Source organism: Limulus polyphemus, unplaced genomic scaffold (genome assembly GCF_000517525.1).
Source record: "Limulus polyphemus unplaced genomic scaffold, Limulus_polyphemus-2.1.2 Scaffold3687, whole genome shotgun sequence".
NCBI lineage: Eukaryota > Metazoa > Arthropoda > Merostomata > Xiphosura > Limulidae > Limulus > Limulus polyphemus.
This window is the reverse complement of record NW_013669297.1, coordinates 18,072-43,614: the sequence shown is the minus strand read 5'-3', so window position 1 is coordinate 43,614 and position 25,543 is coordinate 18,072. Positions and strand designations below refer to the sequence as shown.

Sequence of the window (25,543 nt, the reverse complement as noted above, 5' to 3'; positions counted from 1 at the left end):
TTACTTGTATTTATCAAACTAATATGATAATAAATTGCTGTTTTTGGCATGTAGGATGTGAAAATTTCTGAAAATAATTTTTTTTTAAATGCTACTAAGAGAAGCAAGTTTATTTACACTGAATGGACTATTCAAAAATTATTTTTATGAATTACAATATGATATACATTCAACCAAGATATTCATATTCTGATTGTTGTTCCAATGTACAATGTAGTATGCTTCAGAGTTGGATATATCAACATACTTATTATATACATATTAGTACTTAACTTTTTAAAGTGTTTAAAGCTTAGAAACAATACTTCTATTAAATAAATTAGATGACACTTGTGCACAGATAAAATACTAAAAATCTACCTAACATATTTACTTAAGATATGAGTTAAAAATTCTTGAGCAATTATGTTACAAACACTTTTACAAAAATTTTCATTAAACCAAATACTGTAAGTACACACTGTTATCTTAGTGCAATCCTCTTAAATTACAATATAAGTTAGGTGTTCTACAATTTTTGTAACAACAAATAGGTTTCAGCTGGAATTGTTTTTCCTGCACTATAATACAAAGAGCAACAATGTGAAAAGAACAATTACTTGCATGAACATAATATATTCAGCATTTTTTTGACACTATACTAATTTATGGACATTTTTTTCAGTCAACCACTGAAACCAAGTAAGATCTGAATATAGTAATGATTGTTACATAAACAGAGCATGTGATTTTAGGAGATACACAAGTTATACCCTTAGAGATAAATACTGCCCATGTCATTTAACTTCTAAGACCACATTCTATGAAAAATTCTACATAAGTGTGTGACACTTGTTTGAAGACACTTTTATAGTGAAAGATTAATTAAAATTGAAAAACAAATTGTGGTTTGTTCACATTTAGAAACTTACAAAGCTCACTCACCAAGAACAATTTCAGTCAGGTGGTGTATCAATGTGGTTCTATAACGAATTAAAAGTAAAATGAGGATTAAAGAAAGGACATACATCTTAATAATTTCCTAATACCCTTAAACAACAATTTTTTTAGACCACGGACAAAGATGCCAAGAATCCTTATGAATAAAATAAAACCTGACAAAATGGATCTATGATGGAATAAACTTGTTACTGTTTTTTTCCCACATTATTTATTCCACCTTAAATCAATAAGGAGAGTGAAGCACCAGTGTAAAGAAGAAATTCTTAAAATTTGATATTAAACAAAAACTACCATACAGTATATATAGTTTGGAGATGGCTTAAATGGGTAGTGAAAGAAACGTTATTGCATATGTACAACATTTCAATGAGATTATGTCATTATGCCTCCAAACTTTATTTTCTAAAAAGTAGATTTCTCATCATCAAATTGGAATTGCTATACAGTATGCTTGAATTCATTAGCATATCCTAAATTTAAGTCCTTTAAATGCTAAAAGTAGTTCCTTCAACTAGTAATAAGACCATTTAGAAAAGAAATATACCTGAATAAAGATAATAGTTACAAAGTCCTCCCTTGTTAGTGAAGACCAAGACAATACATCTCACAATAATCATCTGGTTGTTGAAAAATCAAAATTTATAGTTAACTTCGATAAATATCAGTTCACCAAAGAAATTATAATATTATCCATCTTGGTGAAAATTAATTTTCCTACAACCTTGCAGATTTTAGAACTTTGCTTATTAATGATTGGATGTATTAAGACATCACAAAAATACCATGTGAAACACTTTTTGTTGAAGATATGACATGAAACTGTTTAATGTAATTTAACAGTTTTGAATGAGGACACTTTACTTTCAGGATTTATCTGTCATGGTTCTAAAGCTAACAGGTAAAGTAAGTCTTGTATGGAACTTTAAGTATATTTATTTACAATATGCATTCTGTCTGTCACTGTTGAAAGCCCTTTGAAACATTACACTGATTTTTGTAGGTTTTATATATGAAAAGTGGATGGAGTAGGCATTAGGGTCGAGAGGAGTATGTACACAGATATCATCCCATAGAAATAAGGTTAACAATTTCATTTTTACTTGTTCTTGCTCAACTCAAAAGTGTAAACGACAGTATAAAAGTCAAAATGCAACAAAACCTATCCAAAGTTGTTTTAAAAAAAATAAAAAGAACACTTTTATCTCTTTTCTTCATTTAATACTTCTCAATTCTACTGCTTCTCTAATTCTTCACTTTGTTTATGAGCATAGGTCCTCATTTCACTCCAATAGCTTGTAAACAATATAAAGAAATCAAGGTGCTAAGATGAAGATTTGCTTTAGATTGAGGAATTGTGCCTTTAGGTATATTTTTCTTATCCTTTTTTGTCTCATCTCTAAGTAAAAACAATTTTCTTTTCTGTGATTATTTACTTTCCATTGCCTAGGTTAAAAATATCAGTTTATAAAAACAATGAAATAAAAAGCCTGATAAATTTACAGGACATGAAAATTCTACAACAGAACATACTGAAAAGGTCCAAATTGTATGGTTCCAGAAACTACATTTAAACCTTAAAAAAGCTAGTGCAGACCAAACAGATATCATACCATCTACCTTCCACAGAACTAATAAAAACACTTGATGCAATTCATGCAGAAGTTTCTGCAGCCCAGAAAGTGGAATAAAGTGTGATTAAATAATATGGAATTGTAAATTTTTAGAAGTCTTATTAGATCAGAAAATAAATTATTATTCCCAGTCGTGGTCAGTTGAATTTTTGTGTTCATTAACTCGAAACAATTATGACCAAACAGCCCCATATATGATATGGTCACAAGGTTTCTTATGTTGCAATATATCAATTTTTTAGCTGTACATAATTTCCTAGTATCACGAATGCATGTAATGTGTATTAATGCCTCACATATGCATGCAATTCTGAGCAGAATTTACCAGAAGTCCAAGCCACCAATTTTTTTATTTTGATACCAACATAAAATTTGGGTTGGACAAAGATCCTACACTATCTCAACTTTCACTTGGTTGTTCAAACTTAAAAAAAATACTCCTCCTCAATCCTACAGACTAGTGTATTTTTAAACTACAATTGACATTTTGACTTTTAATTGACAAAGCTATGTCATTTATTTTTGTTAATGGTAAACCATATTGTTTCTATTTGGAGGGAAGTATGAAAGAAAAATCTATTGTGTTATTCTGATATTGCAACACCAACTTCAAAGTGACTCACAAAATATATGATGTTATCCCACAGCAGGCTTCAAAGAAACATTAGTATTATGTGTATGCTTACCAAAAGCTTTCTTTGAACAGACTGTAAAACTTTTACTGATAAAGTTTAGTGTCACTTAACTCTCAGATCGTTTTGTAACACATGCATGTTATTCAACCTCAATGAAGATTCTTTACTGTCAATATGGAGGTAATGTGAAGATGTGTGAGTATGATTAAAACATGTGTATGTACTAGGATGACAAGTGATAGAAAGTACTTAAAAAATTGGTAATAAATAAAAAGAAAAAATAGCAACAATAAACTGTATAACAGTTATCAAAATTTTTAGCATTGGAGATGTATACAAATATTATGGTGAACAGCACTATAAAAATATACATGTACAGTTGCAATGTGCCTGATTATTTCTTATTATTGCTCAATAGCTCGACTAGTAGATGGTACTCAACACAGAATTTTAAGTAATTTAGTTATGGTTGACTAATGTATTGCATTTCTACAAGTTTTCTTAAGCTAACACAGAGTAAAAAGTTAGTTTCTGTTAATTATTGTGCAATTTAAACCTTAAAGTGAACTAGTGTTTGGTATGCAAATCTGCTCTATATGTAGGTTGATGTTTTGAGACAAGATTTTTGCCCATTTTGTTTTTGAAAAATGTTAACCATTATAATTTTGTCCTCTTTCACTGTCATCTTTACACAACTGTTTGCTGCATCAAGGTTTTCATCATCCACACCACCATCATCTTCACCGTTTCTTACCAATGATTTGGGAAGTGAATAGGTTAAAGGTTGGATGGCCTTCTCTACTAGGCATTGCAGTAACCTCACCGATACTTATTGTTGCAAAACCAGTATTGTTGGGTATTGCAGTAACTTAACAGTGTACTTGTATATGCTAGAAATTAAGGACCTTATAGACGCCAAGACGGATCTTGTCCCAAAGGGAGAGAGATCATCCTAGTTACATGAACACATTTATTTGTAATTTAGTAAACCAGAGACTAAACTCAATTATTGGAAGCTGTACAGCCTTATAGATTCTTCTGCATGCAAAGCCTAACTACTGTGTTTCATTGTGATGTGAAATGAAGTGTTACTTGACTAGCACACCGTATTTGTTGAATGAGAGCCATGTACAAAGATCAGTAATTTCAAATTTAACAGGGACATGATGATATGTAGGTCCCAATAACAAGAATTCTTTAAATAAATGGTGGAAACAACACAACATCCATACCCTTATTTGAAATGTTGAAAAAATGAGATAACAATGTATTGTAAGATGCACCCATACAATACGTATCTAAGGTTCAGAGAAACTCCAGCGTGTTAAATGACAAAATTTCTAAAACTGGCATTTTTTTTTTTAACTTTCCTCCCTAAAATTAATTTTGTTACTATAAGAATCAATGTATCTAGTAAAAAACAAACAAACAAGAAATATGAAACCATTTGATTATTTAGTTACAGTACAAGAGACAGAAAAATGTAATAAAGCATTTCCTGCAAATAAAAACAAATTCAAGAATGCTCTTGTTCAAATGTGGATGGTTGAAATGTCCTATGTACTGTTCATAAATATGTCTACTGCAACACTGCATTAAAAAAGTAAAGAAAAACCTTTCAATAAAGGAAGTAAATTTAGGGATGATTAATATCAAACCTTCAAAAACAATGCAAACAAGATAGCAGGGAGAGCATTTGCATCATCCATGCATTATACCACAAGCTCACAGTATAGTAGAATGTTAACAGACAAAATAGGATAACTTAAACACAATGATGATTGAATAGTTATCTTGCTTGTGCTATTATGTAGGGATGATGCAAATGACATTCCTACTATCTTGTTTGCAGTGTTTTTTTAAAGGATTGATATTAGCCATCCCTGCATTTACTTGTTTTTTTGCAAAGTGTTTTCTTTACTTGTTTTTTTGTTTTATCATGCAGTGTTTCAATAGACATATTTATAACAAAATCCTTAATACAATGAGGTTCTAACTGTAATATTTATTGTTTATCTATTATTGGCTGGCAATTCCTGTTTCTTAAAGGAACACCAAACTTGAATATGAAAGCTAACTTCAAGGGGTAATGATAACATCATTTAATTTAGAATTATGAATTTTGTTTAAATTACTACTAGTTAATAATTTAAAATGTGGATACTCCATTTGAAGCTGTCACCTCAGTGAAATTGGTTGACACCATTGTTTTGGTTTGAGTTATCATGTAATAAAAAAGAAGAAATTCAAACTTTTTGCTACAATATTTAGATATTTCCAGAATTTGCTACTGAATCATTACATAGATATTGCTATAAAAAGAAACACTGAAAAGTACTGTAAAGTTCTGATGCCCCATTGAGCAGATATTTGAAATACCATTTTGATGAACAATCTGAGCCATACCTACATAAGCAGTGCTAGCTGCCTACCTGATATTGATCTTCCTTTAACACTTTGAAACTTATGTTGCAAACAAACATACCATATTGGCCCGATTATAAGGCAATGTTTTTCTGATTAATAATTAGGCTGTAAAATTCATAGTCACCTTATAATTGCAGCCTACCACAAGCCTCTTCCCTCTACTCTAGCTTGCATTCCTGAATGTCCAGGTAGCATCCATCTTTGCATGAGTGCCAGATGTTTATGCAAGGTCATTGTTAACTCTTGCAACTGATCCAACTGCAAGCTGTTCAGTTATAATATTGATTTTGCAGACCTAAAAAAGAACGTTTTGACACTTTTTCTTTCCCATTGTTTCTGAAAATGGGGGTTGCCTTATATTCAAGATTTCCTTATAATCAGGCCAATATGGTACATTTTTCTTGGCTCAGACATGCACTCCTGTAAATTCTAGAAGCTATATGCTGATAAATCTTAACAGTACAAAAAATTTGTACTCCACCTTAAAAACAAAAAGTTGTGATCATATCCATTGCAAACAACTGTAACATAAAATTTGTTCACTTATCCTACAAAAACAACACACAAAAAACTACCAATATTTATAGGTTTTGACCTAAAATATGCTTGCTATTAATACTTACAAAATATTTTGACAATCACATTTGTGTATGATTATATGACATTCAAGTTCACCTCCAAAGAAATCTTTTACTTTTAATATAGACAACTTTCCATCAATTGTCTTGTGTCACTGGTAAGTTTATGTACTTATATTGCCAAAATCCAGAGTTCAATTCCCTGTGGTGGAAACAGTGTATAAAGCCCATTGTGAACATTTGCACTAAAACAAATAAAACCCAACATTTGGTACATACACCTAATTCTAATTACATGATATTTACACACACACACATTTAAAAATAGGTATCATTGGAGAATAAGATACTAATTTTCTCATTACATGGTTTCTAGCTGTTTTAGAAATTAAAAAATTAAAATTAAAACAAATTTATTTCTATCTCAATTTTAAACATATTGTGTAAGGCACAACAGTACACATGTATTTATTAATATAAACTTTATTTTTGTCTTAATGTATCTATATGCATTACAAAACTTAAAAAAAGTATAAAATAACTATACTTCATCTACATAAAAACATACTAAAATAGAATGTTAGTTTTTGAAATAAAAATTGCTATAATTTTCAATTTCTATTCTTCAAAATACTATACATACATATATATATTATATACATGTCCTCTTCATGAACATGATTAATGTGCTATTTGAAATTTCTATTAAAATGATATTCAAGTTCCCATTGAACTATGTAACAATTATTTCATTTTATTAAAAAAAAAATTAAATAATTCATGTTAAATTTTCATGAAGGCCAAATAACTTTTCAATAGCTATACATTAATGCCCATACTGCACTCTTTGAAAAACCTAAATCTTGAATTAATATATCAAACATTTCTTTCCTACAGAGCAAACTAACTACATGTCAAAATCCAGTCACTGTAAGAAGCTAAATTGAAAAACATTTAAAAATTACATTTGGTTTCAAGAATTTTTATCTTTCATTACATGTTTGATATACCCGAGTAATTTGTGTATCTCCATAGTTAAGTAAGTACAACATTTACAATATGTATCCACGTAAGCTCACTCTTAGCTATAATATCTGAATTCTTGTATCTGGTAAACTAATAATCCTGTTTTCCAATTAAACAATGTGACACCTGAAAACCTTAAAATATTCCAAACCATAAAGTTCATTTCTCGGAAAGAATTTTGTACTTCAAAACTTTACATACAAACAGTTATGTTTTAAGTTATACTTTAGTGCAAATTTTAAGATAATGATTTCAAATGTTAAAAAATTCAAAATTTATGTTACAAATAGATTATATAAAAATATTTTATCGCTTGAATCTTGCTCTTATTACAATTTACTGCCATCTCTTCATCAAATCACACAAAATGCATGTAATATTTATTTGAGGTAACTGTTAAGGTTAGAGAAACTGATATTAAGTGTTTTCTAGAAGGCAGTATATCCATGATTCAATATACACATAGTATGTACTTATATAAATGAACATGCATGATATTTCTTGTTTAGTGATCATTTCCTTTCTTGGTATAATTTATAGACTGCCACATAAAGAAAAAAAGAACAGTAACAAAATTTTCTTTACAAAAGTTAAGAAAATTTCTTGTTAGTGAAACTATAATGCACTTTCAGTAAGGTTAGCTCAAAATTGGTCAATCAAACATCTTTTCTAACATTTGAATCATACAATTCTCCTTTTAGAATATCAGCCAATGAGGTATTTATCAACATGTATATCTACATATATTTATCACATACCACTACCTACACAAAAGACTACACCAAATCAGTGAATAAGAATTTAGTATCTTGAAGCTCAATGATCACCACCACTTTCAAGGTGTTGACAAATATTTGTCTATTTATAAAATTAAGAAGCATTAAATATTATAGTTTTAGATATCAAGATTAAGAAGCTATTCAGGCTATTTATTTGTAGATAATGCAGAAATTAGACATTTTTAAAAAATAGCATTACAGAAATTAAGTGTTTTTCTTTAAAAACAAAATCATTGAACTTTGGCACTCTACTACAAAATATATTAATGCCTACAGTATTTCCTAACAACCACATAGTTCTGACTGAAAAAATAATTCAACTATGATAGCCCCTCATTGCATACTACATACTAATTTTCTTTTTTAAATTAATGCTGATATACTAGATATTTGATAAAAAAACAGTAACTTACATACCAGCTCAAAATCGATCAATTAAATATTTTTTCTAGCATCTGAACAATATTCTCTTTCTAGAACATTAACTATTAAAATTGAGAAAGCATAAAAAGATGAAATATTTAAGTCAGAAACACTTCTCTTGTTTCTCTTCAATGAAATTGTAAAAAAAATGGGGTGTAATAAAACTTTTAAATATTCACTTTGATTAAAAAAAAAACGATACTGGCAGATAGTTTTGTCACCTAGAGTATACTGCACGGTAACTACAGTGTGCATATTTTAGCCATATTACAAGTTTCTAACTTCATAAGCAAAAACCAGATGCAACAAAAAAAAGTTTTACTACCACATCAGTCTGAGATTAAGACTGTAATATATAATCTCAAAAAATATCTTTACATCCAACCAACAGTAACTTAGCTGTCTAACGCACATGCATCACATTTTCCTAATAATCTAAAACAATACTTTATATGTGAATGCTCAATGAGCTTTCGAAAAAAGCGTTAAGTTCAACAACCAGTTTATCTTATCCACTTCAAAAGCCATGACCTTCAATCATAAAGCCAGTAAACAATGGTTTTAATTTAAAACCATCAGAATTCTAAAATTCAGCAACAAAATATTCTTTGTCCTTCTGGCTCTGATGTTTTAATAACATTAGTTCTGAGTGGATACTGTGGTGATAAAACATTATCTACACCATCCAGACTGTCATTTGATTTGTTGTGTTGTGATTCATTGTTCTTGAAAACTTCAATAAGTCCAAGTGCTGTCTGAGCAAAGGCCTCTTCAATTCCTATAAAATAAATGCAAATATTGCTAATGAAAATGTAAAATAGTTACAAAGTTCATTAATATTAAATTTTAAGTGAAAAAAGCTGATAACTAAAAGACTTGTCCCAGTCTCTTCACTTATTGGCTTTTTCGCTTAAAATTTAAAGCTAACTATTGTCTTTTCAAAGTCCATTATACATTAGGTATGTATATCAAGTATTTAAATTCAGATGCAACTGTTGAAAGCCATATTTAGTGTACATTTTATACAATCCAGGGCTTATTGCATTTAAATTAACTTCTCTTTTAATATCAGTTCCTAAAACAAATCTAGAAACATTATGCACGTACATGTAACACTTAAGGGAATAAATTAATAAATACAGTTTCACAACTGATCTGATAATTATCCAAATTCCAATAAAATGTAAAAAAGTATGTCAGAATAAAAATGTTCCCTAAACAATGAATCATCACAGGCTGGAAAAATTTCTCATGTTGTCTAAAAATTCCTAACATTTCTTTTTGAGCTTACAAGTTTATTAATTAACTATCAAAACATGCACATACTTTGTTAGAATTTTCATACATTATTAATTTAGTACATGTTTAGATCACCTACAGAAGTGTCTCAATCCTTAAAATGACATATGAATACAAAAATTTGTTTTTAGTTAACTTCCCAATTTTTGAATTCTTTTAACTGGTCTCTCAGTGGGATACTGGTAAGTTTATGAAGTTATATCTCTAAAAATCCGGGTTCTCATTCCCCACATTGAACACAGCAGATAGCCCAATATGGCTTTGCTCTAAAGTAACCAACCAATCAACTTTCAACTGATCTATATAATTTTAAATGTCTTTTTAGTCATACATACACACACGTGTTGTGTGTGCACTTCAGATCTGTTTCATGTCATTTAAAACACTGTGTATTCAAACCACTTTATTATAATTTTGTTCTACATTCACTTCAGGATGGGTGTCTCCATGAAATGTTGCTCAAAAGTTTAAAAAGAACATTTTTTAGTTGTTCATGGTGTTAATTCTAATTCTTGCTTTTTCAGTTAATAACCTAATAGAGGCTTAAATGAACCATTTCCTAGTTTATGATGCTTATCTTAAAATTATTATAAAGGGTACTATAAAAGTGAACTACCACAATAAACATTTAACAGACAAGTTTCTAGAGATAGTTTTGAATTTCTAAATTTGTTGCTAATAATTTATGACTTATAATACTATACAATTACAGATGAGAACACATTAAAACATTTTTTTAATATTATTTGCTTTTAATCATTTCAATTTTCAGTCATAAGAAATCTTAATTACAAATATTGAAATATCTTCCTTACAAGTACAATATTACCCTCCATTTATAACATTAAACTGCTGATTCAAAGAACACCATGGGTTTGGAAGAATTTCAAGGCTATAAATGAAATATGTCTATTGGTTGTGATTTTATAAATAACTAAACTGAATAGACTTAAATAATTTTCAATGGAGAAGCTGACAACTATTTTTCCAAAAGAACACAATGATTATTTCTATTATTATTGATGTTTTTACTTTATAAGTGCAGTGTATTATTAAGTATTCCAACTATTATTACCATTTACATTTTAATTACTTTAAAGCATAATATTTTTCTCAGTCATGGCTTGATAATGGTTTGACCTCAGCTCAAGTTCATATTAATTTTCTTACAGCTGGAGGAGAAACTAAACTCACAAAAAAGAATACTGAAGATAATAAATACATTTTAAATTTTCAGATATAAATCTAACTTTGCAATTTAAAAAATCTCAAAATTGAAGTAAATCAAAAATTCTAATAGGTTATAAATTTAAGTTTAATCTATTTCCAATTTTGTATTAACGAGGTTTAAAAAAACATCAGCAGTATTACTATAATCTTTTTCCTTAAGCAATCAGTAATGATCCATATTATAGTATAATAAGCTTCACCCACATCAAGTAGTCTAAAAATGCCATTCTGAACTGCCAGCACAGATTTCATCAGGTCCTACTAAAGACGTGCTTTAACTGTGTTAAATATTTCCCAGGTACACGAGTCGCAGGTGGATGAAGCTCATTACATTATTCAGAATGAAGCATTATAACAGTTCTAAATTTCTAATTGCTTTAATACTAAAGGGGAAATACCATAGTGTAGTTTAACTTGTTTTGTTTTTGCATTAAAAAATTTGTCTAACCTTATGACTTTTATGAAATGAAACTTACTTCACTTTTTTTTTCTAATTACATGTGTTATCAGCTTTTGTAATGTTTAATAGTTTTCTCTATTACAAGCAATGAATGCAGACATATATCTTTGAAAATTAAATCTAATTTTTTTTTATGACAATTGTATTTTCTGTTAACTCTTTGCAAATGGCTCAGTCCATTGGATCAATCCCCGCCCACACACTAACCAGAACTAGTAAGATATGTGTACTGGAATTCTGAACTTAATAAGTGTATATTCAAGGAATTTGACAAGCTTTTAATCACAAAATATAAATTTTCTTAATAAAGGATTTTTTATTAAAGATTTGCCTGCAAACTTCTTTAGCCTTTATTGAATCAGTTTGATGCTTCACTGAAAGGTGATTTTCACTCTAAGAATAAAAATACTCATGGTTTTCATATTCCATTTGAATAACCTCTAGAATCTCCTAAATAAATGTCAGTTTTCTGTTGTAAACATTTATATTTTATCACTTATTTTCTCTACTTTGACACTAATTATAAATAAGCATCATGTAGAGAACCTGCTTATTGGAAACTGCAGCAGCCTATTTTTGAAATTAGAAAATTCTGAACAGAAGAAATCAGACCTTAGACACATGAAATGACACAGAAAATAAAGTTAAAACTCAAATAATAAAGATTTTAATTATAAACTAAGTTTTAATGCCACGTTTATTAACACATTGATAATAAAGTTGCTTGATTGAAATTTGATTTTAATGTTAGAAACATTATGCATTTGCAGCAAGGACACTTTCAGATGCACAGGGTTAATAGAAACTTTTTGGAAACTGATTATCTTTCATGACAATTTTCCATGTTTCATACAATTTTGTAGCTGTTTGATTGATTTGTGTTTACTTTCCATTATGCTGTACCAGCTAAAATTAGCAACTTCACAAACCAGCCTTAAAACCTACCTTCATTTGAAACAGCTGATGTTTCAAAATAAGTAGCTCCAATAGATACAGCATATTGCTGTGCTTCTGTTGTATTTACTGCTCTGTTGCTTTTCAAATCACATTTGTTTCCCAAAACACACATCACAACAGCCTCCTCTACATTCCTTCTCAACTCTGAAAAATAAAGCAATACCGTAAGTAGGAGTGAAAATTAATACTTTCCTTAGCAGAAAATATATTTCAGATAGATACTTCTTTACACAGTTTAGCTATTTTTCTCAGTACATCTGCCAAAGAGATTTGCATGCCACTAGCCTTGAGACAACTCCCACATAACGTCACGTGAACTGTGCATGATGATTTCATTATGTAACAAAAACCCTCCATCAATAGGAGGACAATACACCTCCATGCACAATAATTCCCCCCATGTGCTTGCATTTATGAAACTTCATTCTTCAATGAGATCAGTAAAAAAATGATCAGAAGTGGGAAACTTATTCAGGTGAAGGGAAGTACTTTTTGATTTACTTGGTGAATGAAATGAAATGGAAGAACAAGCCATAAAATTGTCAGCAACAGTCAATTCAACTTTGTTGATGGTTAATTCAACTTTGTTGATGAAGAACATTTTCGACCAGCATGTGATGCAAAAGAATTTGATAAAAACTTGCAATATGCCAACATACTTTTAACTACTTGTATGTCGGAAGTGTTAATGTTGTGTTACTGTTAAGTTCTTGAAAATTAGTTCTTTTTGGTTTGAAATTTCTGTAATTCTCTTCATAGAATAAATGTTGATAGTAATTATATTCATTAAGATTAATAGTGATGTAAAGTTATAGGTAAAACAGACAATGAAAATAATATAAATTTATAAGTAATGCTAATGATGGTTCAGTAAGAAGTGCTCATGACTGATCAGGCCAGGCTTAAAAATGTTTGTTGTAACCCTAAGCTAATTTAAAGTGTGGGTAGGTATGTTGGTAAATATATTTTTTTTAAACTTCTTGGCAAAAAAATTTTGGAAGTACCACTAGTTCTGTGATCACCTAAAACATAATGTGTTAAGCCTTAATAAAATAATTAGAAAGTCTACAAAAGTCATTATAATTAACCTATTCAGGTTATAAATCCAGTGATTTATCTTTATTTCTCATAATGCAATTGATATAATAATAGAAACAGCTAAAATGAACATTTTAAAATTAGATAGTTATAATTATTTATAATGATATTTAAAAACTAATTATAAATAAAAGTCTACACCTAGTTTCACATATTAGTATTCATAAACAGGATATCTGTTTTAATTTTTTTTTCTAAACAAAGTCTTTACTTGTACAATTGTACACTTAACTTTATCATGAGAATCTAATTCCTAAACAATGAAAAAAAAATCGATTCTTTGAAAAAGAGTATGTTAAATGAACTGCAGGTGTCCTAAGTAATACTAACTTTGTTAAAAACAAATCTCTAAAGCCTAAGCACACTGTTAGTGTTTGAAAACAGCCAAGGTAGGAAAACTGACCAAAGCAATGTTTAGTTGATGTTCATATTGTGTATTAGCTTAGAAGTAATCAGTTACTAGCCGAGGTCTTAATCTGACTGCTATAGATTCTAGCTGCATTGACTTAAGAAAAACCTGAATAAAGCTTTTAACGGAATTAATAGACCAATGAAGTAAAAGTACCAGTATCTAATGATTCTTTCTGTTACCATATCATAGCTTAAGAATGTCTGGCTGTTTTTCTAATAATCTAAATAAAAATTGAGGAGTTTGGGACCCTTTGGACTCATCCCCTGGATTCACACCTGCTTATTCAGCATCAAAGAATACAGATATGAAATTATACATTGTACACACAATACAATGTAATAAAATGGTAAGTTTACACTTTAACACTAAAGTAGCTCACAATTTTGTGGCAAGTTCTACCAGACATTTCCATTCCCTCTAGTGAACAATTCAAAATTAGTAATAATGGTGGATAACCTTAGTATCTTTGCTACAACAAAGAAACAAACAATGCTCCATAGCTGATTGGTAGCAATGTGAACCAAACTTAAGACCCTTGAATAAAAATCATAACAACTCATTTTGATTAATCTATCAGACACTAATCGAGGTAGCCAATTATACTGGTTAAAAGATTTATATGCCCAGCTCTAAATGATAGAGGTTACTGTATATTAGTATCACCTTTACATTTTGTATATAACACAACTATAGCAATTACATAGATCAAAATAATTATGTGATTAATAATATTTCCAAACCTCAGTAATGATGTGTACAGTTAAAATGTAGAATACATTCAGACACACACAAAAAGAGTTCACTTACCCATAACCCATGTCTTCATATTTAAGTAACTTTCATATGAGGTTATGTCAAAAACCAACAAGGCTGCATTGGCATTTCTGTAGTACATTGGAGCCTTCAATAGTAATAGTAAACAAATATAGCATATCAGAGCCTTCAATAATAAACTAGAGTACATCAGAGCCTTTGATAATAATAGTAAACAAATACATTACCTCAGAGCCTTCAATAATAATAATAATAATAATTAGATGCATATATATCGTATTACTGAATACGACAACCATAATGTTTTTTTCTTTAACCAAAGTTGTTTCACTCAGAATATACAGTTGTACTTCCTCACTATTCAAACAGATAAAAAGTTTTGTTTTGTTTTAATTCTACAGGCATATCAACAAACGATTCCACACAGTTTCTTGTGAAACTACAGTTACTTTAGACAGACATAGGACTTAGTTATGTAAAACTTGTTGCTTAGAGACACTGGCTGAAATGATTCTGGTATTAATTCTTTCAGTTAAAGCAACTTAATGTGGTACACACCTTCAAAGGTTTTGATTTATGTACAAAAATACATTATTTTATGAAAGTTGCTAATTTGTACAAGTGATTAGTATCGTAAATAAATGTGTTAGTGACAACTTTTCAGATACATGTGTATCAATTTCTTTTCAGGCACAATGCTACTGTATAGTAAAAGCAAAAAACAAAATGTTAAAAGTGATAAAGTCTTTATTAGTTGTTTCAGTATAGTTATCTCGTCACTTGCGGTTTTACCATTCACAGTTTTGAGTATTTGAGGTACAGTCACAGTCCACTCCCAAAACTAGCACAAGGCTCGCAATGTGCTACACTGTGCAACTATGTTGTTTCTGTTTAGACCCTCCCATGTAACCTCTTCGAGTCTTCTGCATGCTTCCTCTGCCACCACTACCTTATTACTAAGGGTATTTGCAGTTTTAGCATTTACAGCAATTTCTAGAACCTATCCCCATGAATGACAAGGGATAACTAACACAGTTACTATCACTAGTCTTTGTGAATATAGTGTTAGCTTAGTCCATATCAAACTCTTAGCCATTAAATGTTTTTAAATTCATTTTTAAAAACAAGGCTAGGAGACAAGGGAAGTGGGGAGGAATACAAGGGAATTCTTAAGATAAACAATTTTTCTACTAGGAAACATCAAGTGGTATTTAAGCAGTTTCAGTTTTGTTTTTCTCTCTCTTATTAAGAGCATCCATTTAACGACATTTGAATAATAATCATACATTAGCTGCTGCTCACTTGGAATATTATCTTTTGACCTGTATAATGTCCATTACTTAAACAAAGGTTCTGTTGTATTATAAAGAAAAAATGCACATACACTAACAAGTTGTATGCTTCTTCTATGCACTGGAGGGGAATATTTAGCAACTGCTTAGTATACAAGATACAAGACATGTTCTGTTAAAATAAATAAAAAACAATATAAGCTAACACTAATAACTTTAGTGTTGAAAAAGAAATAGGTAATAAAACTCTCCTGCAACTTTGTTATTGATGAAGGCCTGTTTTTAATTTTCTAATTTAATTGTTAGTGTACTCCTTTTCTAGTTATTATTATATCCATTATGTTTTTATTTAATTAACAATTTTATGTTAAGAAGTCTACAACTGTTAAATAAAGCTTTGATTTACTTAAGTTGTCTGCAATTATTCTAATTGACCACAATAGGGTGCTGTTGCAATTCATACTTGTTATTTTCAAAGTTATGGTTTGAATGCAGAAAGGCTGCAAAATATTGGAAAACCAAGAGGCCTAAACATTGTTATAAAGACAAATTAACCAACAAGTTTCTCTTAACTTAAGAGGAATGTGGAAAAAAAAAAACAGTTAATTTTAACTTATAACAAGCTTACTCTATGTAGCTATACGAGTATTACATGTAGCATCAAACAGGCGTACAGCACCAATATGCAATTTTTTTTTATATATTTAAAAAATAAAAACATGGTTAATGTTCTATATAACATAGTTTTAAACTACATAAAAATGTTTTATTTCCTTTATATGGATTACCTGTAAAGTAAGGTGAACAATTTTATTAGTAAAAGGGTTTTAAATCAAATATAAACTAGTAGTTATGGTGCTGTCTTCAGCAAATTATACAAATTAGTACCATCAAAAGTTTGAACTTTGTTTAGTAATTTGTTCCAGACCTTCCTGTTAGATCCCTACATATTCAATAATGATGTTTCTAAACCAATTAACAGTAGAATCTAACAATCAAAAAATCATAAGGTCACAAGAAAACTAATGAAAAATCAAATAAGAGTGTATTGCTTTGTAGCTGATTGTCTAAATAAAGGTGAACATTTGGTATTAGAGAAAGAAGACAGATCTCATGAACTCCCATTCACAAATTAAAAGTCTGATGAAATCAAACTGAAAAACAAATAGAAAGGAAGTGAAACAGACAAAAGTTGATAGTTATTCATCATATATATAGTTTACATATACTATCGATACAGAAGTTCCTAGTATTAGACTTACATTATTTTTTCATAACTCTTCATAAATATTGTTATCAGCAGAGCCTGATTAAGCAGTATGCCAAACACACATGGACATGTGGCTCAGACCAGAAAGAAGCCTATATTGGTAGCATAATGAATGAGGTTCCTTGAATGAATTGAAGTACATTTGAGGTGCTTAAAAATTTCCTTAAATTACTACAGCTAAATTTTTTCCATTGAAATATGATAAATTTTTTAAATTAATGACAACACAAATATCAATGTACAAAAAAAACTATTTAATTCTAAGCTAATTAGTTTTTTTAAGCTGATGTGGTTGCAATGTTGCTTTAGTTATTACATCTTATTGAGTTTATAGTTATTTCTAAGATTTTAAATATTTCATGCACAAATTATATAAACTGTGATTAGGGTTGTCTAGACAAATCAAGTGCACCCTTACAATGAAGAAAAATATTCTGTATTTAACATTATTTTAAAGCTAGATTGTCATTGGTTATTAACAATTTTTAAATCATTAGTCAATTATATTCATCACAACAAAAAAGTTAAATGTTTAAAGCAACTTGTTAATGATTATTGAAAACAGCCAATTATAATCAATTTTTCAAGCATCATGAATCACAAAGGATTTTAATATATTACAATTTACAAATCAAATTTTCTATACAAGGTGCTTACATTTTATACCTCAACACCTTTAAAAATTCCTTATACAAGCTAAATTCCCTCAAAAATTCCTTAGAATAAGAAAATGTCCTTGAAAGTGAGGGTGGAAGCATTGATGCCAATTGCCATATTACAGCTGACTTAGACAGCAGACTGCTGATTATGTATATGAAACTAGATACTACTAGACATGCATGAAATAATTCATCATTTAATCATTTGTAACATGTTGTTTAACCCTTTTGCACACACACCCATACCAGGTATAATCTGGAGAAAATGTACACCACCATTTTTTGAACATTATTTATGGTTTTTTCCCCAATAAGTTCCTTCCAAAAATTAAATTAAAATAGAATGTTGAGATTTTACATTTTCTTTTGGTGTATGTTCTATTAAATTTGGCTTACATGAAACAACAACAACAACGAAAATCTTGAATTTGAACCCTGATTGACAATTGTTCGAGTTTCTCCTTGAATGTTGGGTCCATGATTAGGGGGACCATAACACTTGCTGTGCATGGCATCCAAGATACTTAATCTGACTCTAGTTATCAGCAATAATTATGAGTAAAGGTACATGCAACATGCAAGGATTATTATATGCAGGTTTTCCACTTTTATGTTATTAACATTACAAAGTCATATGTATGTGCATTATATGTACACTGTATACTTGTTATCACTTTTTACATTTGTCAGTTGCAATGTGTACTTTTCTATTTTACAAAATAAACAGAATATCAACATGCACAAACTTGTATGTAAAAGGAGTGTCCTAGGATGGTTTAAAGCTAACAATTCCACCAAGTACATACAGTATGCAGTAACATTAAAAACAAAAAACTATTCTTAATCTTGTACTATGGAATAACTTACCATTGAACGAAAGCGCTCCTGACCAGCTGTGTCCCATATCTGCAATTTAACATGGAAACCTTGAATAGTCCTATTAAAAAACAATTTAGATTTTAACTATTTCAATATTTTGCAAACAATGTGTACAAATTCAGTAAAATTAACTTTAATATTTTGAAAACAATCAAATAAACACTGGACACATCTAACTTCGTAGTTATGTGCATGCATGTGTGTAAAGTGTAATTTTTTAACATGTATGAATACAAAAAAGGATCATAATAAATATGACAAAATAATATCCTTCTTGATAATTTACACAGAACTATGGTGAAAAGCCTTCTTAGAATTTGATTCTTTATAAGGTAAATATTTAAAACTTTGACTTTTGCAAAGAATCATTTTCCCATATGATCTATGTATATGTTAGATAATACTTTATTCATGATTAACCGAATAAACAATAACTATTTTCTTGAATAATTTTTTCATACAGCTGTTATGATAACTTTAGCTAATTTGCCTATAATTGTAACATTTTAGATACAGTAAAATTCACATACATTACACACTGTTTTAAATTATTCAATTCAGTTCCCTATGATAATAAATCTTTAATTAGAATTAGAGTATCATTGGGACCAAATTGGAAAACACATAATACATAATATCTAAACAGATTAAATAAATTTTTGAAGAAAGTGAAGAATTAATGCTAAGGGTTTGTCAAAGTGTTACAAGAGAACAAATATTTAAGAAATGTATCGTACACCTGACTGACTTGTAAACATGCATGTACTAAAATATAATTTGGTAACTTAAACATTTACATTATAAGAATGAACAACTGATACTTAGATTGAGTGATTATTTGGATTTTCTAATCAATTACTAGTGTTCCTCAAACCATGGGGTATATATATACTGCATTACCTCTGAAAGACAACAGCAACAAAAACAAATTGGTGGCAGGTACTGTCAAATAATTGTCTTTCTTCTTTGTCTACAGTTTAAAATTAGTGACATTCACTAATGGCCTTAGTAGATTTGCCATAACAGAGACAAGACGAGCAAGTCTGAACAACTGAACTTAAATTTGAAACCCTTGAATAACTAGCTCTCCCCCATCCCCAAATCACAAAGGCTAAACAAAGTTGAACACAAATATTAAAAAATCAGGCTAAAATTGTGCAAAGCACAAACTGCTCATTATACAGCTTTATGTTTAAAAATAAACAAAATATCAATATTTTGACTACTTGGATAGCTATGATAATCAAAAACCCTAATTTTGATTAATTGATTATTTTCATGACAATCGATTTAATCAGAATTTTGATTAATCAATTGTTGAAAAACCTAAAACAGTAACAATCAATTTAAACATAATTTGGATTAATCGATTGGCTTATGTGACACTGATGTAATTGTTGATCATAGGTAATGAATTAATCAATTAAATCACCCAGCTCTACAGATATAGACCATGAAAAAGGACTTTACTACAAAATAATCAGAAGTTTTTTGAGCTTTTTTAAATTGATACATGTTAATATTCAAGTTTTATTTCAGTAATAGATATTATCACTGCAATATAATACAATTTTGTTTGAATAATGAAACCTGATTCCCAGGTGCATTTGGACCCAAAATATGTACTGTACACAAAGTACATCTTCCTTTCAGTACCTTTGTTTTTTTTACATATAGTGGTTTAAAATGGTTTTAACTTGCAAGCACGTTAAATTATTAACATAATGTATATTCAAATAAATTAAATATTTTTAAAAGTTACTATTATATAAAATTTTAAACTCAATTCAACACTCAGTAGAAGATGTGATAAATTGTGCCCTTCTGGTTACAAGTGTGCCATATGAACATGGTGCTCTCTTTCCTTTAAGAGGACACAGTTTCTGACTGTTTGAACACCATAGAATCAGGGCATTTCAACTGCAACAGTTGTATTAAAATAATAATAATAACTGCATGGCAGACATGGTTCAAATCTGTAGAACTGAATTTTTTTTTTTAATGAAAATACCCTCAAACAAATATTGCCCTGTACCAGCCACTGCTATGGTAACAGTGATTTATTGAAACACACCATTGCAGTGATTCAGATTAAGTCATTAATTGTGCTAAAAACAGTTATTAGTTTGAGACAAAGATATTTCCTCTTATGAAATGAAGACTGAATGTTAAAAATGATTGTATATTCTGCAATCTAGTAAGTCATAATTTGTCATCACAACAATGTACACAATTAGATCAGAAGATAGACTATATATGTAAAAAAAAAAAAATTGCATTTCTAAATTATCAAATTCCATTAAAACTAATTAAAAAATAACATTTTAAGTTAGAATTAAACCAGTTTGTACTAGTAATTACTAATTGCAGTAGTCATATGACATTGCAAAAAATTTAGAAAAAAGGATTTTTCTTGGAAGTACTGCATGGGAAAAGTGTTTTGATTGTGCTGATATAAACTGTAATGTCTTTATATATTAAAAGTGATATCCATTACTGAAAAAATAAGTTTTCTTTTTAAGAACTCCATATTTTTAGTACAATTAAAAAATATAGCAATAAAGATATAATCAAACCCTCAAGTACAGGCCTAGTGAAAGTCATGTTCTTGTTTTGAGGAGAGTACTTTTATTTAAAATTGTGTTAGGTGATAAAGAAATGGTTGTTGCACATACCGTAGTTATTTTTCTAATTGTCTGAACCTTGAATATGCAAAGCATGAAATTTCTTATGGAATTTTTGTTTGTGATGCCATTGAATGGCACCACAATGTACTTATTATTTCGATCACATACATATATACACATTATGTCTATTATAGTAAGTTTATATTAAAAAAAAAAAAATGTATAGACCTCAAGTGGAATGCTTGAATCAATTGCATTTATATGTGTAGTTTTCTTGCCTCTACAACAAAATGTATTTGCTAACATACATCACACGTACACTCGCACATAATACCAAATGAAAGCCAATGGTGATATTGACTGAAACTCAAAAATAAACAGTACATGTAGGTATTCAACATATGAGGGGGATCTTGAATAATGACAATGGTGGACTGAATAACAATGTATCCTGCATGGCTTGTGTATATAAAAAATTAACATATACAAATAAAATATTAATGACATAACACACACACATTCACATCACCTGGATAAGTTTTAATGAGATAAGTCATTTGCTAATACTGATGGGTATTTTGAAGAGTTACCTCATACTCATTATCTCAACAGGTCAAAATGCCTTTCATCACAATACTTTTGTTATTTTATCTGCTTATACTAATTCCACAAATAAATTTAGATGTCATAAGAAACTTACAGTTTACAAGTGAAAAATGATGCACCAATTGTTGGTGAAAGATGGCGACTGAATGCCTTCCCAATGTAACGAACCACAACGCTGGTTTTACCAACACCTAAAAATATAGTAAACACATTATAAAATACAAGTTTTATATTCTAAGACATTTACAACTCTGAAAAAGTTTTTAAGTACTTCATACTATTATGCACGTAAATCACAAGCTTTACTAGATTAATGACTGTGTACAATAAATTAGTTTGTTTTAACTGGAGAAGGAGATGTTTCTATAGAAACCCTTCATACTGTATACAGGTAGATGCATACTGCAGTCTTTGTAAATTACAATATCAGTTGAAACTAGACACGTATCAGTTCTACAATCTGTGCACAGGGAGGGATTCACTAATCAGGGAAACTGGTAGTCACGTGTACTATACAGTACTTGTGAAAAAAAAAATACAGTACACTATATTTACAGTAGTCGTGATAGCTATAGAACATGTATGCAATGAAACATTCACTGTATGGTAATAAAGTTGAAACATCACATAGATAACTAAACAAACATTCAGTGATCTAATTTTTCCTGAAGTTGAACAACATGATTAGATTTATTCCTCAGAGCATACATTTGTAATACTATATTATCTCATTTCCAGTAAATTTTCCTTTTTATGTCCATTTCACTACTAAAATACCTAATAGTTACTTTTCAGTATTCACATTCTTAAAACACACAATTCCATGGTATAATGACATCAAAACATTCTAGTTTACGGAATTCAGAACACATCAAAACCACATGGTGTTTAAATGGAACTGAAACTGTACATATTGTGCATTTATTTCTGAAAAGAAAGTTATACCATGAAGATATGTTAAACGTAAAACACTGTCATTACTAACTGAAAATTTAACTCATTTTATATAAAAACTGTATTAAATTAACTCATATTTCTCACAGAAATTTTACCTAAACTTATATTTGTCTACATACATTGCATTTATGGTAATGAAGAAGAGTTCATAGTACCCAAGCAATTAGAATCATATTGCACATTGTATCTTTTTTCAAAAGAGTATTCATTATTTGTTGTAGATACATATACGAATATATCAAACACATTTTCACAGCTATACATTTCAGAATCAGCTTGATATAACTCTACTGATCATATTCTTTACTAACTGTACACAAATTATCATGCATCATGATACAGATTTAATAAGAGTGAAAATCAAAGTTGCTTTCAAGATCAAAAGATTATGTAAAGAAAATTGTGTATTTATTGACTGAATTCACATAAAAGCCATGCAATTCTGTTTTTGTTCTTGTGAACAGTTCTTATTATCTTGTACATCTATGTTTGATAATAGTACTGTTTATTGGTGTTATTACAAAGATTTTAGGTATGTTGCATGTGACATGATTATTTGTGTATTAAATTTTCTACTCTTCGTACTGTACCATGCTCATCAAAACCTTAAAAATGATTCCAAGCATCAGAATAATCACAAACATATCAGAAATAACATGATGTGTTTACATATTGATGTACATTTGTAGATATTTTGTTTACATTATGTTAAACATAGCCTTCAGAAACAAGTTAATAGAACTAAACCTTAAGATAGAAGAACTTGATATGCCACAAAAACTACTGAACCATGTTTTATGGTTTAATTTCACAGTGTAAAATTTCAAGCTTCATAGGTGTGGTTGAAAAAGCTCTTGCTTGATTTATCTTACCTTTTTCCCTTTGAAAACTACTAACATGATCATATTTCAAACAAATGTTGTAGAAAATGTTCAAGCAAATATAAACTTGTACACATACACACATTTCTAGAGTATGGTGTATGTACAAAAAGAATCAGGTCATTTATGCCTGAAAGCAAAATTTATATATTACCATATAATATTCTGTACAAGGCACAATCTTCGAAAGAGTAACAGAGCTTTAATAAAAACCTGGGTATATATCACAACAAGCAAAACAAAAAATTGCTGTAAAACTTTCCATGTTTAAAATATTAGAAAGGTGTTGTTTGAGAAAAAAGGAAATTAAAGTAACTAGAAAACCAAGAAATTGTAAAGTTTAAGAATCAAAAAACAAATTATCATTATATTCTTATAAATCAATCAAATATTAACTTCAAAATTGAAAGTGATATAGCTATAAACATCAGTTTTAGTTTTTACCATCACTCTGATGATGGTGACAGAATGCCACTACAACATGTGTTTTGTTTTTTATGGCTGTGCCCTGTTTTTAATAAATCTTATTTACTGTGCAACTATTTAATATTGTATTACTTTTAACATTATACATATACCCAAGTGCTGTTCAATATACTTATTTGAAAACACCTCATTCATTCAACTATGTCTCTTCCCCTAGTTAATATTTCCCTGTATAGCAAGAAAAGAATTAAATGGCAGTTTTTCAAATCTTCATTCATAAATATTTTCATGACAAGGATTTGTTTTTACCAATACATGTGTACCTTTATATTTAGCATATTAAGAAACTGTATAGGACCAAAAAAATATATGATGCACAAAACAAGAAATCTGATAACCTGAAAGCATTGGGAAATTAGGCCTTCTGTCTTCAAGGGTGAATTTAGGTATTTTACCTGAAGAGAACTAAAAAGTGTTTGGGTTATACTTTCTTCTTTCATACATCTCTGTACATGTAGCTATAATACACGCATATATATGTAAGTTTAACTGAGCTGTTTAACATAACCTAATATTTTGGGACAACATGGGACCTATTGGTCCATCTCGGCTGTTCCATCATCAAAACTAAATTAAAATGATTAAAAATAAAAAAAATTTTAAACCTAGCCCTTTTCATTCATATACTTATCAAGCTTTTTCTTAAACTCACTTAAGTTTACTGCCTCTACAAAATCTTAAGGCAACCCATTCTAAAGGCCAACCACCCTGTTAGAAAAATAAAGCGGTATTAGCTGAAGATGACTCCTACTTTGCCAAAATTTATATTTGTGTCCCCTATTCCTACTATTCTCATTGTTAAATATAAAAAAAAAAGATGATACATCAACACTATCAATTCCCTTTACAATCTTAAACACCTCAATCAGATACCCCCTAACTTCTTTTTTCAAGAGAAAACAATTTGAGAGATTTCAGCCTTTCCTCATATGACAACACCTTCATCCCAGGCACCATTCTAGTAACCATTTTCTGAACTCTTTCCAACAATTCAATGTCTTACTTAATGCAAGGAGCCCAAGGCTGAACACAATATTCCAAATGTGGCCTAACCAGTAACCTGTACAATAAAAGTATAATTTCTTTAGACTTGTATTCAATATTTCAATAGATACAATCTAAAATCCAATTTGCCCTACTGCCAACAACAGCACACTGCTTGGATGGCTTTAGCGACTGATCAACTATTACACCAAGATCCATTTCCTTCATAAT

General features: G+C 29.4%; 1 protein-coding gene across 2 annotated transcripts in view; it reads right to left on the bottom strand.

The window, feature by feature from the left end:
* Positions 1-6,881: 6,881 nt before the first annotated feature.
* LOC106469855 (ras-related protein Rab-31-like) overlaps positions 6,882-25,543 on the bottom strand; it is a 33,455-nt gene continuing 14,793 nt past the window's right edge. The window contains exons 2-6 of one of the 2 annotated variants that reach the window (XM_013930369.2): positions 22,099-22,195; positions 18,760-18,829; positions 14,705-14,798; positions 12,376-12,531; positions 6,882-9,219 (exon numbers count right to left, since the gene is read on the bottom strand). In XM_013930369.2, coding sequence (XP_013785823.1) covers positions 9,032-9,219; positions 12,376-12,531; positions 14,705-14,798; positions 18,760-18,829; positions 22,099-22,195 — 605 coding nt within the window. In that variant the 3' untranslated portion in view covers positions 6,882-9,031. The remainder of the gene's footprint in view (positions 9,220-12,375; positions 12,532-14,704; positions 14,799-18,759; positions 18,830-22,098; positions 22,196-25,543) is intronic. The other variant, XM_022398419.1, reaches the window with a different exon arrangement.